The 17576-nt window shown below is 36.7% G+C and overlaps 2 protein-coding genes across 2 annotated transcripts in view; both read left to right on the forward strand.

The window, feature by feature from the left end:
* Positions 1 to 612: 612 nt before the first annotated feature.
* dynll2a (dynein, light chain, LC8-type 2a) lies at positions 613 to 3601 on the forward strand. Its single transcript, XM_052576328.1, has 3 exons — positions 613 to 811; positions 2426 to 2562; positions 2672 to 3601. The coding sequence occupies exons 2-3, from the start codon at positions 2431 to 2433 to the stop codon at positions 2807 to 2809; spliced, it is 270 nt and encodes an 89-aa protein (XP_052432288.1). The 5' UTR covers positions 613 to 811; positions 2426 to 2430; the 3' UTR covers positions 2810 to 3601.
* A 199-nt stretch (positions 3602 to 3800) lies between these two features.
* Positions 3801 to 17576, forward strand: part of hnf1ba (HNF1 homeobox Ba) — a 30195-nt gene continuing 16419 nt past the window's right edge. Inside the window, exons 1-2 of the mRNA XM_052576315.1 lie at positions 3801 to 3817; positions 11676 to 11776. Coding sequence (XP_052432275.1) covers positions 11771 to 11776 — 6 coding nt within the window. The 5' untranslated portion in view covers positions 3801 to 3817; positions 11676 to 11770. The remainder of the gene's footprint in view (positions 3818 to 11675; positions 11777 to 17576) is intronic.

Below are 17576 nucleotides of genomic sequence, written 5' to 3' on the forward strand. Positions count from 1 at the left end.
TTTACTGCAGTAGATAAGTCGGTTCTTTATAGTAAATTATAAGAGTGACTCGTTTGAGCCGATTCTTTTTGTGATAAACTGGTTGTGACGATAAGATACAAATTTAATTGAAATGAGTGCTAATTTATAAACAGCAGTTTTGAGTATTAATTTTTGGAAAGCATTAAGGCCTCCTTTAAAATGATGTAAGTGCACCTTTTGCACAATTGTAATTAAATATTTGCCTGCATTCTAATTATGTTGAAACCTGAAATGATCTCATAATTTGATAGCAGACTGTTAAATCCAATAAATGTCCTTTTCCACAAATTTCTATAAAATTAAAAGAAAATCGTTTTTTTTTTTGTTGTTGTTGTTGCCAGAATCAGGACATTTCTAGTTGCATTACACTGCGTGGGACCGACCATGAAAGGAACAACAGATTAATACACCTACAATAAATGTCCATCACTAATTGTGAAGTGTTTTTTATTGTGAAGGTCCACCGAGCTATTTTCTTGCCCACACAGTCCTACGGCTTATACCCAAACAAGCACATTTCCCTCCGCTCTCCGGTTAAAGATGCATTGTGGGATGAAATAAGATGCTGGCAGAGGGGCGCAGGGAGCGGCTGGGCGGCAGCCAATGGCGAGCGCTGTGTAGGACGCGTTGTGGAGAGCCAGGGATTTTAGCGCGGGCAGCCGAGCACCAGTCGGCGTTTGATGTGATCCTTATGTTCCTCTCATAGCGTTAAAGGGACACCCGAAACGACGAAAGCTCGTACGGAGGCTGTTTTCACTCGCAAATTTCTCTTGCCAGATATTGCTGACAGGTGAGTTGAATGGTTTGTCATCTCGGGTGGTCCACTAGAATGATCTTGCATGCATTTTGAGCCTGATGCTTTCGTTTTAAATATATAAATGGCGGTTGTTGTTTTTTTTTTATCGTTTCGGTAAAGGAAAGCGTTTATTTGACTTTGAAATGCAGACGCTACAGCGAAACGCCGCGTGCACCTGAGTTTCATTGATTTGCGGGAACATCAAACGCGCACGCTGTGAATGGAGAATGTGTGACGTAGCATTCCTCCATCCTGAACTGTCAATGACTTGATGGATGAATCTAGACCTGAATTCCTGCCACCATATAATCGAGTTCAACTGCTAAATCAACGTGGTGTGGAGAGCTGATATCAGCTGTGTATGATCTATTAGTTAGTGGTTTTCTATACTAGTTTGCCTTTGGGCCATATGAATCCCAGTAGTGATATTGCTGGTAAACTAGTTTAAAGTACTGAATTTACATAAATGTAATTTTAGCCCAGTTTAACTTGGTTTTCTTGTTTCTGGATTAATATAATGAAAATATGGTACATTTAAAATTTATACTGGATTTTATTTTTATTAAATTTTAATTTGATTTTCAGGCATCGTTTAGTAGTATGCGCATATGGCCTTTTTTGAGTACCTGTGTATGGCAGTGCTGTCAATGGTTTTGCATTTGCTCCGCAAACAAATTTATCTTGTGCAGTGGCCACAAACCCCAATATTGGTGTTGCTAGTTAACTGGTTAGAAGTACATTTAGTTTCGATTTTACTTCCAATTATTTGAACACAATTTGACACTTTGTCTTATGGGCTCCGCATTAACAGTATGCAAACATGATCTGTTGACTAGCTGCAAATGACCGTGCTGTCTATGTATGCATTTGGAATATCTGTATCCCAGTAATGCTGTTGATTTAAAGTACTTTTATACTGGATTAAACTCCAAAAATGTGTAATTCAAGCACAGTTTGATTTTGTTTTATGGCCCCAGCATTAATATGGCCTTTATTGCCTAGTGGTAAATGATAGTGCTGTCTGTGAATATGCATTTGGGCCATATGTATCCCAGTATCTAGTTAACAAAAGAACTTCTATCTTGGATTGACCCACTATTTGATTAGGTTCTCAGAGTCTATATTCAGATATGGTCTTTATTGATTAGTTGCAAATGTGTTTTCTGTACATTTGGACTACCTACAGAAGTCAAACATGAAGTAAAGAACACTTAGGTTTTAGAACAAGGTTTTGATCCACTTCAAATGTTCACTGGTATATATCTATCCCAGTATTTGTATTGCTAGTTAAAATACTTTTATACTGGACTTCTCTCCAAAAAGTGTCATTTGAGAACAGTTTGAGTTGGTTTTCTGGGTCCAGCATTAATAGTATGCAAATACGGCCTTTATTGACTAGCTTCAAATGCTAGTGCTGGACTGAAAGACCTGCTTGGTTCCCATAATAGTATCTAGTGTCATTTGAATTGCCTTAACAAATCAGATCCTCTCTGTTGATGGCATTCTGTCAGGAATTCGCCTGGCATTGTCCGGGAAGAAGCACCCATGAATGGCCCCACTGTTTGACTCCCAGTGGAGACTGATCTTTGTTCGTTTCTACATTTTCAGGAACTATGACCGACAGGAAGGCTGTGATCAAGAACGCTGACATGTCTGAAGACATGCAGCAGGATGCAGTGGACTGTGCCACGCAGGCCATGGAGAAATACAACATCGAGAAGGACATTGCCGCATACATCAAAAAGGTGAGTCGCGCCAAGATTTGAGCCGTACTGTCATTTTAGCCTCCTAAATTGTGTTTTTGTAGCGCTTGCATTTTCTCTCGTGCTTCAACCACGTTGTCTTGTGTTACAGGAGTTCGATAAGAAATACAATCCTACATGGCATTGCATTGTGGGAAGGAACTTCGGCAGCTACGTGACCCATGAGACGAAACACTTCATCTACTTCTACTTGGGCCAGGTGGCCATTCTCCTCTTCAAGTCCGGCTGAGTCCAGGCCAAACCAGACCGTAGAATGTATCTCCAATGAAGACTGTGACTCACTGGTGGCTGATGTCATCTACGAATATTAAACAAGACCATGCCATGACTATGCTGTCGGTGCACAACTGCATGGATCATGTCCCATACCACTTGTGTACATGTTGCAGTTAAATTGCTTTTCATTAGAGGCCCAAGTTTTTGTTAATGGTGCTTGCAGGATTTTCCTAGCACATATGTTGTAAAAATTTAAAAACTGGGTCGGGGGGGAAATATAGATGTATAATAAAGTAAGTCAGAAAATATGAAGCATTGGCCAGCACTATAAATGTCTGCTGTAAATGGATATATTTTTTGGTGACATTGAATGCCATGCACTGGGTGTCATTTTTGGGTTGAAGAATAGAAGCACATTTGTTGGTACAGTTTGATTTAAAGCATTCTGTTGTTCTAGAACGAGTGTTTGTGTCTGAATACCTCTGCAGTAAATGTATATTTTCTTTTCTTTTGCTTGAGAGGGATTGCGTTTGAGAGAACCCGTATTGACTATTTGAAATGTCTGTCTGAATATACAACGGATTAGATGTAATTGAAGTGCACATCTAATAAAGTTTAAAAGCAAAAACGCATATGTAACTCAAGTGACATCATCCTGACTCCATCAAGCTAGGCTTCTAATGTAATCTGCGGAACAGGTTTCTGAATGTGTATATAGTTTGCACCTAGCGTATGCTATGCTAACACTCAGGTACCGCCCGTGACAAATGCGGCCTGTCAGATTCATTAAAATGTGTGACTGGAAGATTTTGTGTTCGTTCATTCCGTATATTTCTCCTGTGGGCCTGCAAGCAGCCATTAACAGCGTGTTGTGTGCTACTTCAGCGCCCAAACACTAGAGGGCTGCCTCTCATCGCGCGACGCCTCTGTGGCCTACCGTCTCTGGGATAGAAACAGAAACCCTGGTTTATAATGTGGCGATTATAGTTCAACTCCCCTGCTGTGGTGTAAAAACTTATGAGTGAGTTTAACTTTTAAGAACATGCTAATGAGATCTTAAGTCTTAAACGCATGGCTCTGACGATTTCACATTTGGTTTAATAAAACAAACTGAAGAATTTGTTAAATTTTGAAAAGATTGCAAATAGAAACTAAACGCTGTCTTAATGACCAAAAACTTGTTTAAAATTCTAAAAGCTTTTAAGATGGATAGCATCTTCAAGCTGGTTTAACGGTATGTTGTATTTAACTATAATTCAATGTTTGTTTGCCAGGACAGTTTTTCTTTATGTAAATGGAACGTTCCCCTAATGTTCCCAGAGTGTTCTTATTTGGTTCCCTCAAAATAACCAAGTGGGAATGTTTGGGATGTCTAATCAGACGATGCATTTTGAAATGTTGGTTTTAAATTGGTAATATTACATTATGTTGTTGGCTTTGTCAACACAACTAACTTAATCAATGGCATGTTTATTTTCATAAATGTATCCATATGGATCATAAGAGATTCCTTTATCGCAAACAACAAGGCAAAGCTAAATTATTTTTATGGCTTGATAGCCACCTTCTTTTGAAATACAAAAGTGAGTCATTTTCAAAAGTGTGTAAGACTTTTTTTTTTTATTAGCCATAAAAACAACAAAGTGCAGTAAACAAAAACTATTATGGTACAAGCAGTGACATCATGATTTATATATATATATATATATATATATATATATATATATATATATATATATATATATATAAATGTGTGTGTGTGTGTGTGTGTGTGTGTGTGTGTATATATATATATATATATATATATATATATATATATATATATATACACACACACATATATGTATGTATGTATGTATGTATGTGTATATATATATATATATATATATATATATATATGCGATGATAACGGAAGCCTCAGATATGTAAGTTACAATTGGCTGCACCCACTCTTATGGTTAAAATAAGAGGATATCATGATTCATTGATGCTTAACTTGTCATGATGGTAGGCTAACATCTTTGCTGGTAGGGTATTTTGGTATTTTTGCACTGGTCTTGAGCAGATTTTGTGTGACACTTTTAACCGGCTGAAGATAATAATGTGAATTCAGATACAGTCACACCTGAGGAGCTCAAGAGTCAGTTTCTTTTACAGCCCTTTATATGTGATAAGATGTGCTGGAGCGTGGCTCTTTGTTTGTCTCTACATTGTGATTTTATGGCTGTGGCAGTGTTGCAAGTTTATTCCTAGCCGGGTAAAGTGCTTTGGAAAGGCATGTGTTTGGTCCCAGGTTGTTTTATTTGTAAGGGCATATATATATATATATATATATATTTGACACATATAATTTAAAAGCAAAAAGGCATACTGGATTTTTCCCACTGTAGGGGTGAAAGTCCCATTTTGTAATATCCAGTATTGAAAACCACAGAAGAAGTGAAGGGGTTGGAAGATGTCTCTTTTAATAAAACTCCCCATGGTCCTTATCAAGATCACATAGTTTTCATGGTGATGTCAAGCAGAACCTGTGATATTTGTAGACTGGAAAGGATAAGACGGACAGGATTTCCCCAGGATAGTTAATGATTTCCTCACTTCTTTTAATAAAAGGGACTAATTATGCTGTTTGAGGCAGAAGAGAAAGTGAACAAGATCGTCATAAAGACAGTCAGAATTATTATCACATACTTTGTTTTTCTTTCTTTCTTTCTTTCTTTCTTTCTTTCTTTCTTTCTTTCTTTCTTTCTTTCTTTCTTTATAAAAGTGTCAAACTGCATGACAATTTTTTTATTTTTTGGGGGGGATATCTGTCATACTCAAAAGCAGCATTTATTTGATCAGAAATACAATTAAGACTAATATTGTAATTAGACAGTAATCATTGTTTTCTTTTTTAAATGTCATTTATTCCTGTGATGCAAAGCTGTATTTTCAGCATCATTACTCCGTTCTTCAGTGTCACGTGATCCTTCAGAAATCAGAAATGTATTTAGAATTTTTTTTCCATATGTAAAACAGAAAGTTCAAAAGAACAGCTTTTATGTATTTATGTATTTATTTATTTTATTAAAAGACACATTCATGAACTCCTTAACATACTCTTTTCATTTTGGATCATTTATCCCTGTTCTTCAAATTTTGTCCTTGCACGAGGGACATTTAGACGATTAGCTTCTTAACGTCATGCCCAATCTACCTTTGTGCCCCCAAGAGCAGTTTGTTCTAATAGCTTTACTCTAAATCGAGTGGCAGCTATGGGGCCTAACAGAGCAATGCAGGAAATGTCTGAGGCAGTCAGGCTGAACACTTACACACCGGACCTGTAAACAGAGCAGAGATCCTCTTATACCCATAATGCATCATAGCAGTCTTGGTGAGTATAACGGACATCATTCTACAGACCCCAATCCTTTGAAGAAATGACGTTTATTGAGATCTTTTTGACCAACAGTGTCAGTGAGACTGAAACAGGGTAAAGGTGTTGCACAAAGTCTTTTATGAGGCCACAACACTCTTGACGGAAAGTTGTTGTCCTCTTGAGCTTTATTCCACGCTCAACCAGGAAGGAATAGTTACTTCCTCAATCTCCTAGACTATCCTTATAGCATCACTTAATGCCTTCACCCATACATTTTCATCAGTCTTGAAGATCCTCTTCTGCTGTTTTACCATTAGTTTCCCATTTTCTCTCAATTCCCAGTCTTTCATCATTCTCCTTCCCTCTTTCTCCACCGCCAGCTGGCTCTTTATGGTTCTACGTCTTGTAATCCTGTCCCTTTATTGCTTTCTCAGTGAGCTGCTGTCAAGGATAAGGCAATTAGCTTATCACCGAGACATGATTTATAGAATCTACAAGTGACACAGTCCTTGCGGTGCCGCACTGATCCTCCTTGATTTTGGCAAAACATCTTTCTCTAGACTGCTTTCCGGCAAGACATATTATAGTCCCGGGGTCAGTGGTTCAGAGAGAGAAGGAGCTCGTTTTAGCAAATACGTCACATAGCTACTGTGCATCAGTGCCTGACTTTTAATGTCATTCAGAAAGCCCTGGGAGGTATGAAAGCCCCCGATGAAAATGTCCCACTCCCTGAGTTTGTGTGTGCCAGGAGGAATAGAGGGAGAGGTCAGATTGGTGCTAAGCTTGATCCCTCTCACCTTATCTCAGGTAATATCCCTTCTCTCGAGGCATGTGATGTTGAGCAATGGGGTTGTAAAACGGCGCAACGCTTTATGAGTGTTCCTGAGAAACTTGGGCTTCGTTCCACGCTCATTGAGCGTTTGGCCGCAGGGCTTCCTTCTCTTTTTGTCCCCAGACTTTGTGAAGTCGTTCCCTCATGTTTGCACTGCATCGATGTGGAGACGGATGAATTGGTTAAGGTTTAATCCAAAAAGAACATTGTAGTGAATCTGAGGAATGAGATATATAAGATTTGGCTTGAAATATAATGAAGAAATTTTTTTTTTGACAGAATCGAACAGTTCCATTTCTATTGAATGATTAAAGTTGATTAAAAGTTCCTTAAAGTTCAGTTTTTTATTTGTATTTTTAAAGAGCTACAATATATATATAGTGCATTGCACACCTGAATTATAAAATAACATAACATCATTTTTTTTATAATGTATAATGTGAGGGATCTTGATTTATTTTTTCTAGTATTTTTGAGAAATAATATTGTTACTTAATATATAAAAATATAGAAAATATTTTTTAGAAGTGATATAAATTTAATCCATTAATTGGCTTTTAAACTACTCTATATAACAATATAAATACAAAAATGTGTTGTTGTTGCTTTTTTACTGTTTTAAACTGCACATTGTCATGTAAACGACCATTCAGCAACCAGAAAGACTCACAGTTATATGTATTTGATTCACTAAAATGAGTGGTTCATAGTAGTTATTAGTTTATATAATTGTTTTAACTACACTGTCTGCACTGTATGGTTGTGATTCACTAAAATGAACCGACTCATGAGAATCATTTGTCTAAAATCAGGCTGATCTTGTTCTTGTTGCACTAGCCTATAACATTTTTTTAAACTTTATGATTCATTCGAAGATTGGACTCGTAATAGTCATTCATTTGTAAATGTGACTGTGCCTGTCACATTTTGTCTGTAATTCACTAAAAGATCCGTCTCCAAATAATTCATTCAGGAATCTGATTGCACTCGTTGCTTTCGTTTATGATTCACTGAATGATCTGGTTCGCAAGAGTCATTCATTTGGGAATCTGACAGCTTTATATTTAAGAGGCACTGAAAGATTGGCCTCCTAATAGTCTTTCATTCAGGAAAAAAAACTGCATGTGACGTACATTGTACAATTATTTGCCAATTAGACTGCGCTTATTGCACTTTGTCTATAAGATTCACTAAAAGATCTGACTCAGAAGAGTCATTCATTTGGCATGCTGTTTGTTTATGGTTTACTGAAAGATTGGGCTCATTAGAGTAATTTGTTCATGAATCATCTGTAATCACATCACTGAACTCATATTAACTGTTGTAGATCATCTCAGCAGGGGGTTTGGGAAGCAGTGCAGTATCAGTCTGGGAGGTGAACAAGTCAATGGCTCTCAATTTCATTCCCTCGTTAAACGCAGAAATCATCCAAGCATTTCCACAACTTCATTCCTGAATGAAGTGAACTATATGATGGCATGCAGTCGGGGCACCCAGGAGGGCGGTTTTTGAGCCCCCCATGGGCTGTCGACAGTGTGAGTGAGTGAGGGGCAGGAGGTTGAGTATATGCGCTGGTACTGTGTTGAAATGCAGATGGGCCGAGACCCAGAGCCAGGGGTCGAGAGGGGGGCCGAGGTGGAAAGGTCAATCCGATGCGCCTCTCCATGCTTGGAGAGGGACCGTTTTTCCATGAGGATGGCTCCAGTGGTCGGGGTTAATGTGCCGGCTGATGTGCAGATGAATTCATTAGCTGAAGAGCAGAGGACCGTGGAGACGGAGAGGCAGAGTCCACTCTTAAAAGGGGAGGCCGGTTTGGGCCGCCAGCACCATAGTGACAACATCAAACACAACGAGACTGTCCAAATATTCTCACTTTGATAAGATCCGATCGATCCTTTCTCACTTTAGGTGCTGTCGCGCAAACACCCATCTGTTTTAGGCACTTTTGGGGTTTTTACGTGACAGCACATTAAGCGTAAAGTGGTAAATGAATCCATGTGTGATGATGGCGAGGGGAGCGAAGGTGTTTCGAGATGTCAGGACAGACGCCACGGTTGATTGAGTGTGAAGTTTTTCTCTTTACTCATGAAATAATGGATAACTTTTGGGTTTAACATTAGGTGGCATTTTGCCAGGTATTTGCACTAGATTGAGATCTCAGGGGGGCATCGAAATCTTGACTCCGGTAATGCAACCTGGTTGTGTGGTCTGATATTAGATGTGTGTGTGTTTGGACAAATAATATAAATAGGTGATTCCCTAGTCCCTCCAAATACATAGACAAAATTTAGAAATGTTGCTCGACTCTCCAGATTCCTCTAAAGATTCAGGAAATAGATTCATCTCAAATATGGTATCTCAATGTCAGCTTGTGCTTTTTGCTGAATTCTCCAAGAATTTCTTCTTTCCGTATAAATTTTACACACTCTAAACACAAATGGTGCTAAACAGCACTAAAAGTCATTCATTGGCTCGTTATCATATGCAACCAATTTAAGTGCTACTGTATATAGCGCCTATCATTAAAAGAACAGCGCACTCCAAAAAAATAAATACAGATGTTTTCATCATTTCCTCACCGTCAAACCTGTTTAAGTGTCTATTTTTTATGTTGAACACAAAAGACAATATTTTGAAGAACCAAACAGTTGTTGGTCCCATATCAGGAGAATAAATACTATGGAAGTCAATGGGGACCATCAGCCGTTTCCAGCATTCTTCAAAATATCTTCTTTTATGTTCAACATAAAAAAGAAAGGGTGAGGAGATGATGACAAAATGTAGATTTTTGGGTGAGCTGTTGATTTAAAGGCAGCTTTGTCAAATGGTGCTATATGAAGTGTAAGTGGAACCCATTCCCCTCCTCAGATTTTAGATATGTTACTCCACTCTCAAATGTTTGCTATGAATGAGAAATAACTACAAAGTCAGAAAGTCCAGTGTGGGGGCCCTGGGATATTTCCTTGGGTGCAATAGGTTTTGAGAACCATGTTATCTTCAGGAATTGTAAATGTATTTTAATGTCATTTTTAATCCTTTCTCCAACTAAGCTAAGAGACTAAGAGAGAGTTGTAGATCCTGTAAAGAACTATAGGGGGGCTTAATGGATTCTTATAGTGGTGCTATATAGCACCTTAACCAACTCAAAGAACCGCTGGAGAACCACTTTTTTGTGTGTATAGGTTTATAGTTTTACTGTACAACAATTGTACTTTTACTATGAACAATTAGTAATTAGTATTTTTTGTGTCCTCAAATTGAGTCTCATTTGTGTACATTTTTAAGTTTTGAGGATAAACATCTGGGATTAAAGTTGATACATACGTTGAAGGTACTTATTTATATTTTTTGATGCCATAAACATTGCATATATGTTGATCCACTTGATGGCAACATTTGCCTTTCTGTTTTTAATATTAGTATTAGTATTATAAGTAAATTCATAAGTATACAAACATTTATATTATAAAAAAATCTTTAGAATTGTTAAATATTTTAATATGTTTTAATTTATTACTTTATTTGTATTAATAATTATTATTTATTTTTTTTCATTTTTTTATTTATTTAAATATATTTCACTTAGGTTAATTTTAAATTGTTTCTATTATTACATTATTTTCCTCTGAACTTTTTGTGAAAGTTCTGTTCAAAAAAGTGTATTACTATTAACCAGCACTTTCACCTTCCTCATTAGTTTTATACCATCTACTGTGTTTCAGATCAGCCTGAATACTGCTCTGTGGGTTACAGCTGTGTGAAGCACATAAAACAATACCTCCATTTAGATCTGTCTTACAACATTGATCAGTGTCTGAGCTAGAGGGAAATGTGCTGATTCCTCACCTTATCTGTTATTCATTAACACCTGGCAAAAAAATAAAAAAAACATTACATATAGAGGAAATAGATAACCTGCTTCTGCTGCCGTCAGAACAGGATGACAATTTGCTGACAGGAAAAAAAAATCTTGACACTTGTGTGGTTTTGGCTTACCTGTGCAGTTAATAGGTGCAATAAGAACCGACCCACGAGACCCTGTTTAGGATCAGGTTTATATCATAATGACAGAGAAAAACTATGTGTGCATAAATTAAATAACTGTCGGAAAACCAAAGCAAAGTCAGCAACGTAGATGCCAAATATTCAGTGTAGAATAATAGGAATTATAGAAATCATATTGTCAAACGTGTTTATGTTAGTGAAGGACTAAGGTGGTGTAAACAAGCTGGGTGTCCTTGAGGTGAGAAGACATAAAAGTTGCATGCTGCCTGCATACTAAATATTGCCGTCTTTTACATTGTCATAAAATCAGGCTATGCCATTATTGCCTATAAAGGACTGGAGACAATTGTACAATTGATGGTTCAGTGCCCTTTGTTGGAGGAGGCTGTAAAAGCATCTTTCTGAACTTTTCACTAAGGGTTATATTTACATGCGAAGCCTGTCAGGCTTCAGACTTCGACTTCTCACATCCAGGTGGTGTGTTTGATTGGATTTAAATTAAATAAATGGACATAAATAAATGGATTAAACCGTTTTAATCAATATCTGAACTTTTCCGATTTTTGGGGCTTGTCTGTATAGATCACATGAAGTAATACATCAGATCATTTTTAATTAGCATCCCTCAAATGAGCCTAATTGAAATTCCCTGAAACGTATTTCTGTGAAACCTCTTTGCAGGTTTTTGGTAAGAGCGTTCCACTCCTCATGGCCGTCCTGCGTGCCGCTGCATTAATGAAGCAGCTCCAAACCTCGCCTTAATCGCAGAGGAACCCATGCAGGTAATTACCTTTGAATGTTTAATTGTGTGTGTGTGTGTGTGTGTGTGTGGTGGCTGGTGGGAGGTTTGGGATCAAAATCACAAGGACCTGCTTCAGTATGTCTCTGGAAAGATCTGGAGTACAGTCGTAGGACAAATTATGCTTGAATGTGGCAAGATTTTGTCTTCATTATGATATCACCCTGAGATTTGTGACTTTATGTCCCGTCCTACCACTAAAATATCAAAATTAATTTGAAATCTATTCTGATCCTAGAAGAGGTATATTTAAGAAAATGTATATATGAGCTGCATTTTAATGCATTTTTATATGAAGTAATAAATGCCAGGGTTGTTATTGCTAAATAAAATATGTTGTAAAAAAAAGAAAAGAAAAAAAAGGATGCTTCAAAGTTAGAATTAAAAGTAAAAAAAACATTCTTTCTAATTCAAAATTTCACATTTAGTTGCTTGTTGATTCTATGTGAATTTCCCAGCAATTCCTGTGTAAAAACTGTTTATATGCCATTTTTTTTATTATATTAAAATGACCATTTGAAATAAATCTGAAATAAAATAAAATATAAATATTAGAAGAAAAAAAGCATTTGACATGAATTCTACACAGAATTATTATTATTTTATTTTTTTAAGTTGTAAATAAAGATTATTGGAGTATGATAGATAAATATACAAACAAATAAATAAATAAATACTGTTTCAGTCTTAAATAAATCACATTTATTTGAATGTGTTACTTGTTGATTCTTGGAAATTATTTGTGAAAGAGAGTGAAAATTGTATGTACACCATTTTTTTTCTTCAGTAGCTGAAACGACATCTTTAAGCTGCAGTGCAAAAATTACTTAAACTAAATACAAATTAATTAAAAGCTCCAAAACGAATAAAAGTGACAACACTGCATAACGAAATGAAAGATATATGAAAACATAAAACTAATATGTGAATTCAAAATAATAATACATACTATAATACTATATAAATAATATTAAAAATACAGTCTAAAAAATGTCATTGTATGTCCAAAAAAAAAAAAAAAACCCAGCTATTAAAATGACACTGAGATACAGTCTTAAAAATATAATTGTCCAACCCCCCCCCCCCCCCCCCCCCCCTTTAGATTATTTGCTTATTATCTGTTGCTAATTGATTGTTTCTCTCTCTGTCCTCTGGGTGGCACTAGTGAGTGAAACTTTAACAGACTGATCCACACAACAAGCCAGTGTGTAAAAAACACTGAAACTCCACCAGACTACCGAAACGAAACTTTTAAAACTGCCCCTAAACATGCAAATCACCACTAAACGCAGCACACCAGGAACACTAATGACTACCTAACACACACACACTAACACACACACACATGCAGTGTTGTGGCCTATGGCAGGTACAGAGGTCTTGGCCTTCTTACGGCTGGAATGTTTAGGAGTGGCAGGGTGTTGGCAGACTAAACATATCTCCTTTTCGCTCAGTTTGAGTTTCATTTATGACACACAAACCTGATTTATGGTACCATCCCCATTCCAACAAACAAAGAATGTTGTGGAAGCTGTAAGTGAATAAAGTCGCAATCTCCAACCAAAACCAAGTGAACACATTTGTCTCGTGTGACCTTTCACTATCACTGATGTGCACATCTAGGCTAGAGGACAAAATGGGATTTGGTTGGCGTCTTTTTTCCTTGCTTTCATGCCTCAGTGTGTCTGCATGTGTGTTTTTGGGTCATTTGTTTTCTTGGAGTCATTCAGTTTGAATATGTGCGAGCTATTAACCTTAGTGCCAGCTGTCTGATGAATTACCCAGCTTTAGTCAGGAGAAAAGGACTCAACGTTCACACCTCTCTCCACCGCCGTTTCTCCGAAAGCGTAAGAAAATCCAAAATTCTGTTTCTAAAAGAGGAAAAAGTATAAAGAGATTTGGCAAATTTGCCATCAGAAACACTCACACAGTGGCATTAACTAGCTTTCTGAAACACAAACTATAGAATTATAAATGCATAATAATTCCAATATAAAATTTTATTAGCTTTATGGAAACATCATGAAAAGGGTCCATTTGAACCCACGTGTTTTGAAAAATAGTGTTTAGTGTCAGGTTGATTAATAATTTTTCTAACTGTGATTATCAATTCCAAACATGATAATGTTACATAATCCGTCAAAGGTTTTATGTATTATAAGCACATTCTCTTGCAGGTTTTTTATTTTTGGTAACACTTAAGGATATACTACATTAGTTGACACTCATGAACTAACATTTCTAAAGCATTTATTAATCTTAAAACATATTAATTTCAACATTTATCCCATTTATTTATTATGGGTGCACTATCCCTTTAAGAATCCTATTTTTATAGCCAAACCTGACAGTTGCTCTCAGGAGTAGAGCATGTTTAATAGCACAAACTGGAGGGAGTTACACGCTTGTTTTAGTAAAACCTTGTGAATGCTACTCTAAAGTTGATGTAATGATTCAGAATTGCAGTGGGCCAGGCAAAAAAAGGAAAGGGAGGTGTACGCATGGGGTCATGGAGCCCTGATGAGGCGCTAAAGAGGCCGTCCTGACCCTGAACTGAGACCGGGTTTCCCCATAGACGCCTCCCAACCCAACTTTTATTTATCTTCAAAGTAATTCTCCTTATTGTTCCAGCGATACGTGAGCTTTCATCTGTTCGAAAGGATTTGACTCCTAACACCTGTTGTAATTCCTGCGAGCCACAAGAAAGAATCAGACTCACAATCACGAATCTCTTTAGAGAATCAGTATTTGGAGCATATTAAGAATTTAAAGAAACTCTATAGGAGGAAAAGAAGGCAACAAGTGGTTTGCCTTGCCAATAAATCACCTAGCAAGCTCAAAGCCAGTGCGATTGGACAGGTCTTAACAAATAAAGGCACCACACACACTTCTAGTACTTTGTAAGAATAAACGCAACAAAAAGACATTCATGTCTTGGGCACCATTCAAGAAAAGTGTACACACTTACTGTCTAGAGTGTGTTGACTGAGTCAACAGTGTGTCAGTCAGTCGGTCAAGGCCCGCGATCGAGAGAGCCACGCTGAACAACAACACGGCCAATCACAGGCTGTGTTTGTGCAGAGGGAGGAGATCCTGCAATCTGAACTGCATTGGAATAGGCTTCGGCTACAACTCATTTTAGACTGACTTCACATCTATGTTAGAGTCTCATGCAGGAAAGTTTCAGATTTGAGATTTCACAAAAGTCAGATTCAGTATGAACTCTGCCATTGCTTCATAACCAAATAATCTGCTATATAGATTGACTTTATAGACAAGTCCGGCGTGAACCTTTGTTGCACCTGCTCTGTCTAGTCTGTCGGTCTCCGTGTCCTCTTTGCTTCGCGATTTTTCTGTGCGTGAGAAAATGGATGTGTGGCGTGAGAGCGTGTGAAAAGCTTCAATTGCTTTTATTGCATTTGTATTAGTTGTTTGAAGAGTACAAAAAATCAGTGGGTCTTAATGCAATTACAATCGGCAAGTCGGTCGGTCTAAAAGGGGAAAAAAAAATTATTGGGTAGGTCCTAAATTGACAGGGGCGGTCGGGTTATGGCCAACAAGAATATTTTTAAGGATGGCCTAATAGTTATTTGAAACTTGTGAAGCTTGTGAACATATTAGCAACACAGCTAGTAATGACAGCGTTCGGTTTTATTGTTGTCATCAATTAATACACTTCTTTACATTACATTACATATTTTTACATTATGTTGTCAATAAATTACCTTTATAAGTAAGTTTTGACCACTGCCTGACATCATCTACCCAATGTTCTCTTTCACCAGATATTTTCTTTAATGAGCAGGATCCGCTTTCATTGAAATGTCATTAGAGGGCACCGGCAAGTGTCACACCGTCACACTTCACAGGCACGCAGTAATGGCGGCAGGCAAGATGGCGGCGCCCATAGAGTTCACGGCGGATTTGTGTATAGCGTTTCATCATTGTGTTATTACAGCTGGTGTCTGATTTGTGTCTGTTTTTATTTCTGAATTGTTAGGAAATATGGAAAATACAATGTTTATCCTTAAATGAAACACAACCGAGGGCTGCCACGTCTCCTCTGGGACAGATCAAAGCTTCATTTGTTTTCAGTGGGAACTCTGATCCAATCAGATCTGGGCACTTAATCAGCTTCACTGAACGTTTCACACTAACATCTCCATCAACTCTTCCCAGGTATTAAATATCAGAATGTTTGCCATGCTCAGTAATATTTTGGTTGCACTTTATTTTACAGTACGTGTACTTCCATGTACTTATAGTGTACTTACAGTGTATTTATCTAAGAAAGTTCTGGTAATACAAGGTAACTACATGGGGTAGGGTTAGGTTTAGGGGTAGGTTCAGGGTTAGTACCTAGTTTTTACATAGTTATTGTAATTACTATAATAAGTACATAGTATGTACACGGGGAACAGGACTGTAAAATAAAGTGCTACTAATATTTTGGTGAAGTGTTTTACACTGAATTTACCATTTTAGATGTTTGGTCAAATATGCTTTTTACTCATTTTTGTTCTTCCAGTGCATATAAGCCATCTTTAAATTACATATTCTTCAAGAATATGAAGCTATACTGAAACATTCAGTGTGAGAATTATTTTTCTAGCAGCTCTTATTCTTCTTCTTCTTTTCATTTTTAATTAATTAATTTAGTTATAAAATTGACTGATTTTATTCAGCAAGTAGAAATACAACATAAAACAAAATATGAAAATAAAATAAAATAAATGTGGCTAAAGGTAACAGGTTTTTATTTCAAATGAATGCTGTTCTTTTAAACTTTCTATTCATCATTAGAATCCCGAAAATAAATCTTTTAGGTTTCCACAAAAAAATAAAAAAATAAATTGAACGGCACAACTGTTTTCAACATTGATAAAAATAAGAAATATTTCTTTAGCACCAAATCAGCATATTCAAATAATTTTGAAGGCTCAAGTGACATTGAAGATGGAGTAATGATGCTGAAAATTCAGCTTTGCACAGGAATAAATTACATTTTAAAATAAATTCAAATAGATTTTTTTTAGTGATAATTTTTCACAATATTGTTGTTTTTACTTTATTTTCAATTAAATAAAAAAATCTTTCCGACCCAAAACATTCGAATATTAAAGTGTGCCTAAAGTAATATTTCTTTTTTATATATAATATATTTTCTTCAAAAAATTGTTTAATAATATTAAGTCATTTTTACAGTGTGAATCACATAAATAAAATTATTTACATTTATTAATTCAGGTTAATTAAGTTACTTTTTGATGGCAAATTAATCTTTTTTAAATGCAGAATTAACCACAAAACCAGAATAAGACAACACTTTACTTGTTTGAAAAGAAAAACAAGCTCTTCAGTAGAGTGGAACGGTCGGAGGGTGCATGCTGGGGGTAAGGTCCGGGTTACTGTGTGGAACGAGACATGATCAGCGGCCGCTGAATCTCACACACACACCATACCTTCTCTGCCCTTCTCACCCAAAAAGTTTCCAAGCGTTCCGCTCTGTGCCCCAGACTGTGATGGAGGAAGGCTGAGGGTGGAGGAGGGTCACACATCCAAATGGCTGCCAAGCACAGTTTGGGTCAACCTGCAATGCTCATAGTTAACCTCAAACCCTTGCTTCATTCCATTCACACTGAATCCACCAAGAACTGACTTAAACTGGATTCAACTTGCTTTTTGAAATCACTTTTTGTTCATTACATTTTCATTTTTGCCAAACAGTTTCTTCTTAAAGTGATTTACAGTCCTAAAAATAAATATTCCAAAACAATGCAGTG

The sequence above is a fragment of the Carassius gibelio genome, chromosome B15 (assembly GCF_023724105.1).
Source record: "Carassius gibelio isolate Cgi1373 ecotype wild population from Czech Republic chromosome B15, carGib1.2-hapl.c, whole genome shotgun sequence".
Taxonomy (NCBI): Eukaryota; Metazoa; Chordata; class Actinopteri; order Cypriniformes; family Cyprinidae; genus Carassius; species Carassius gibelio.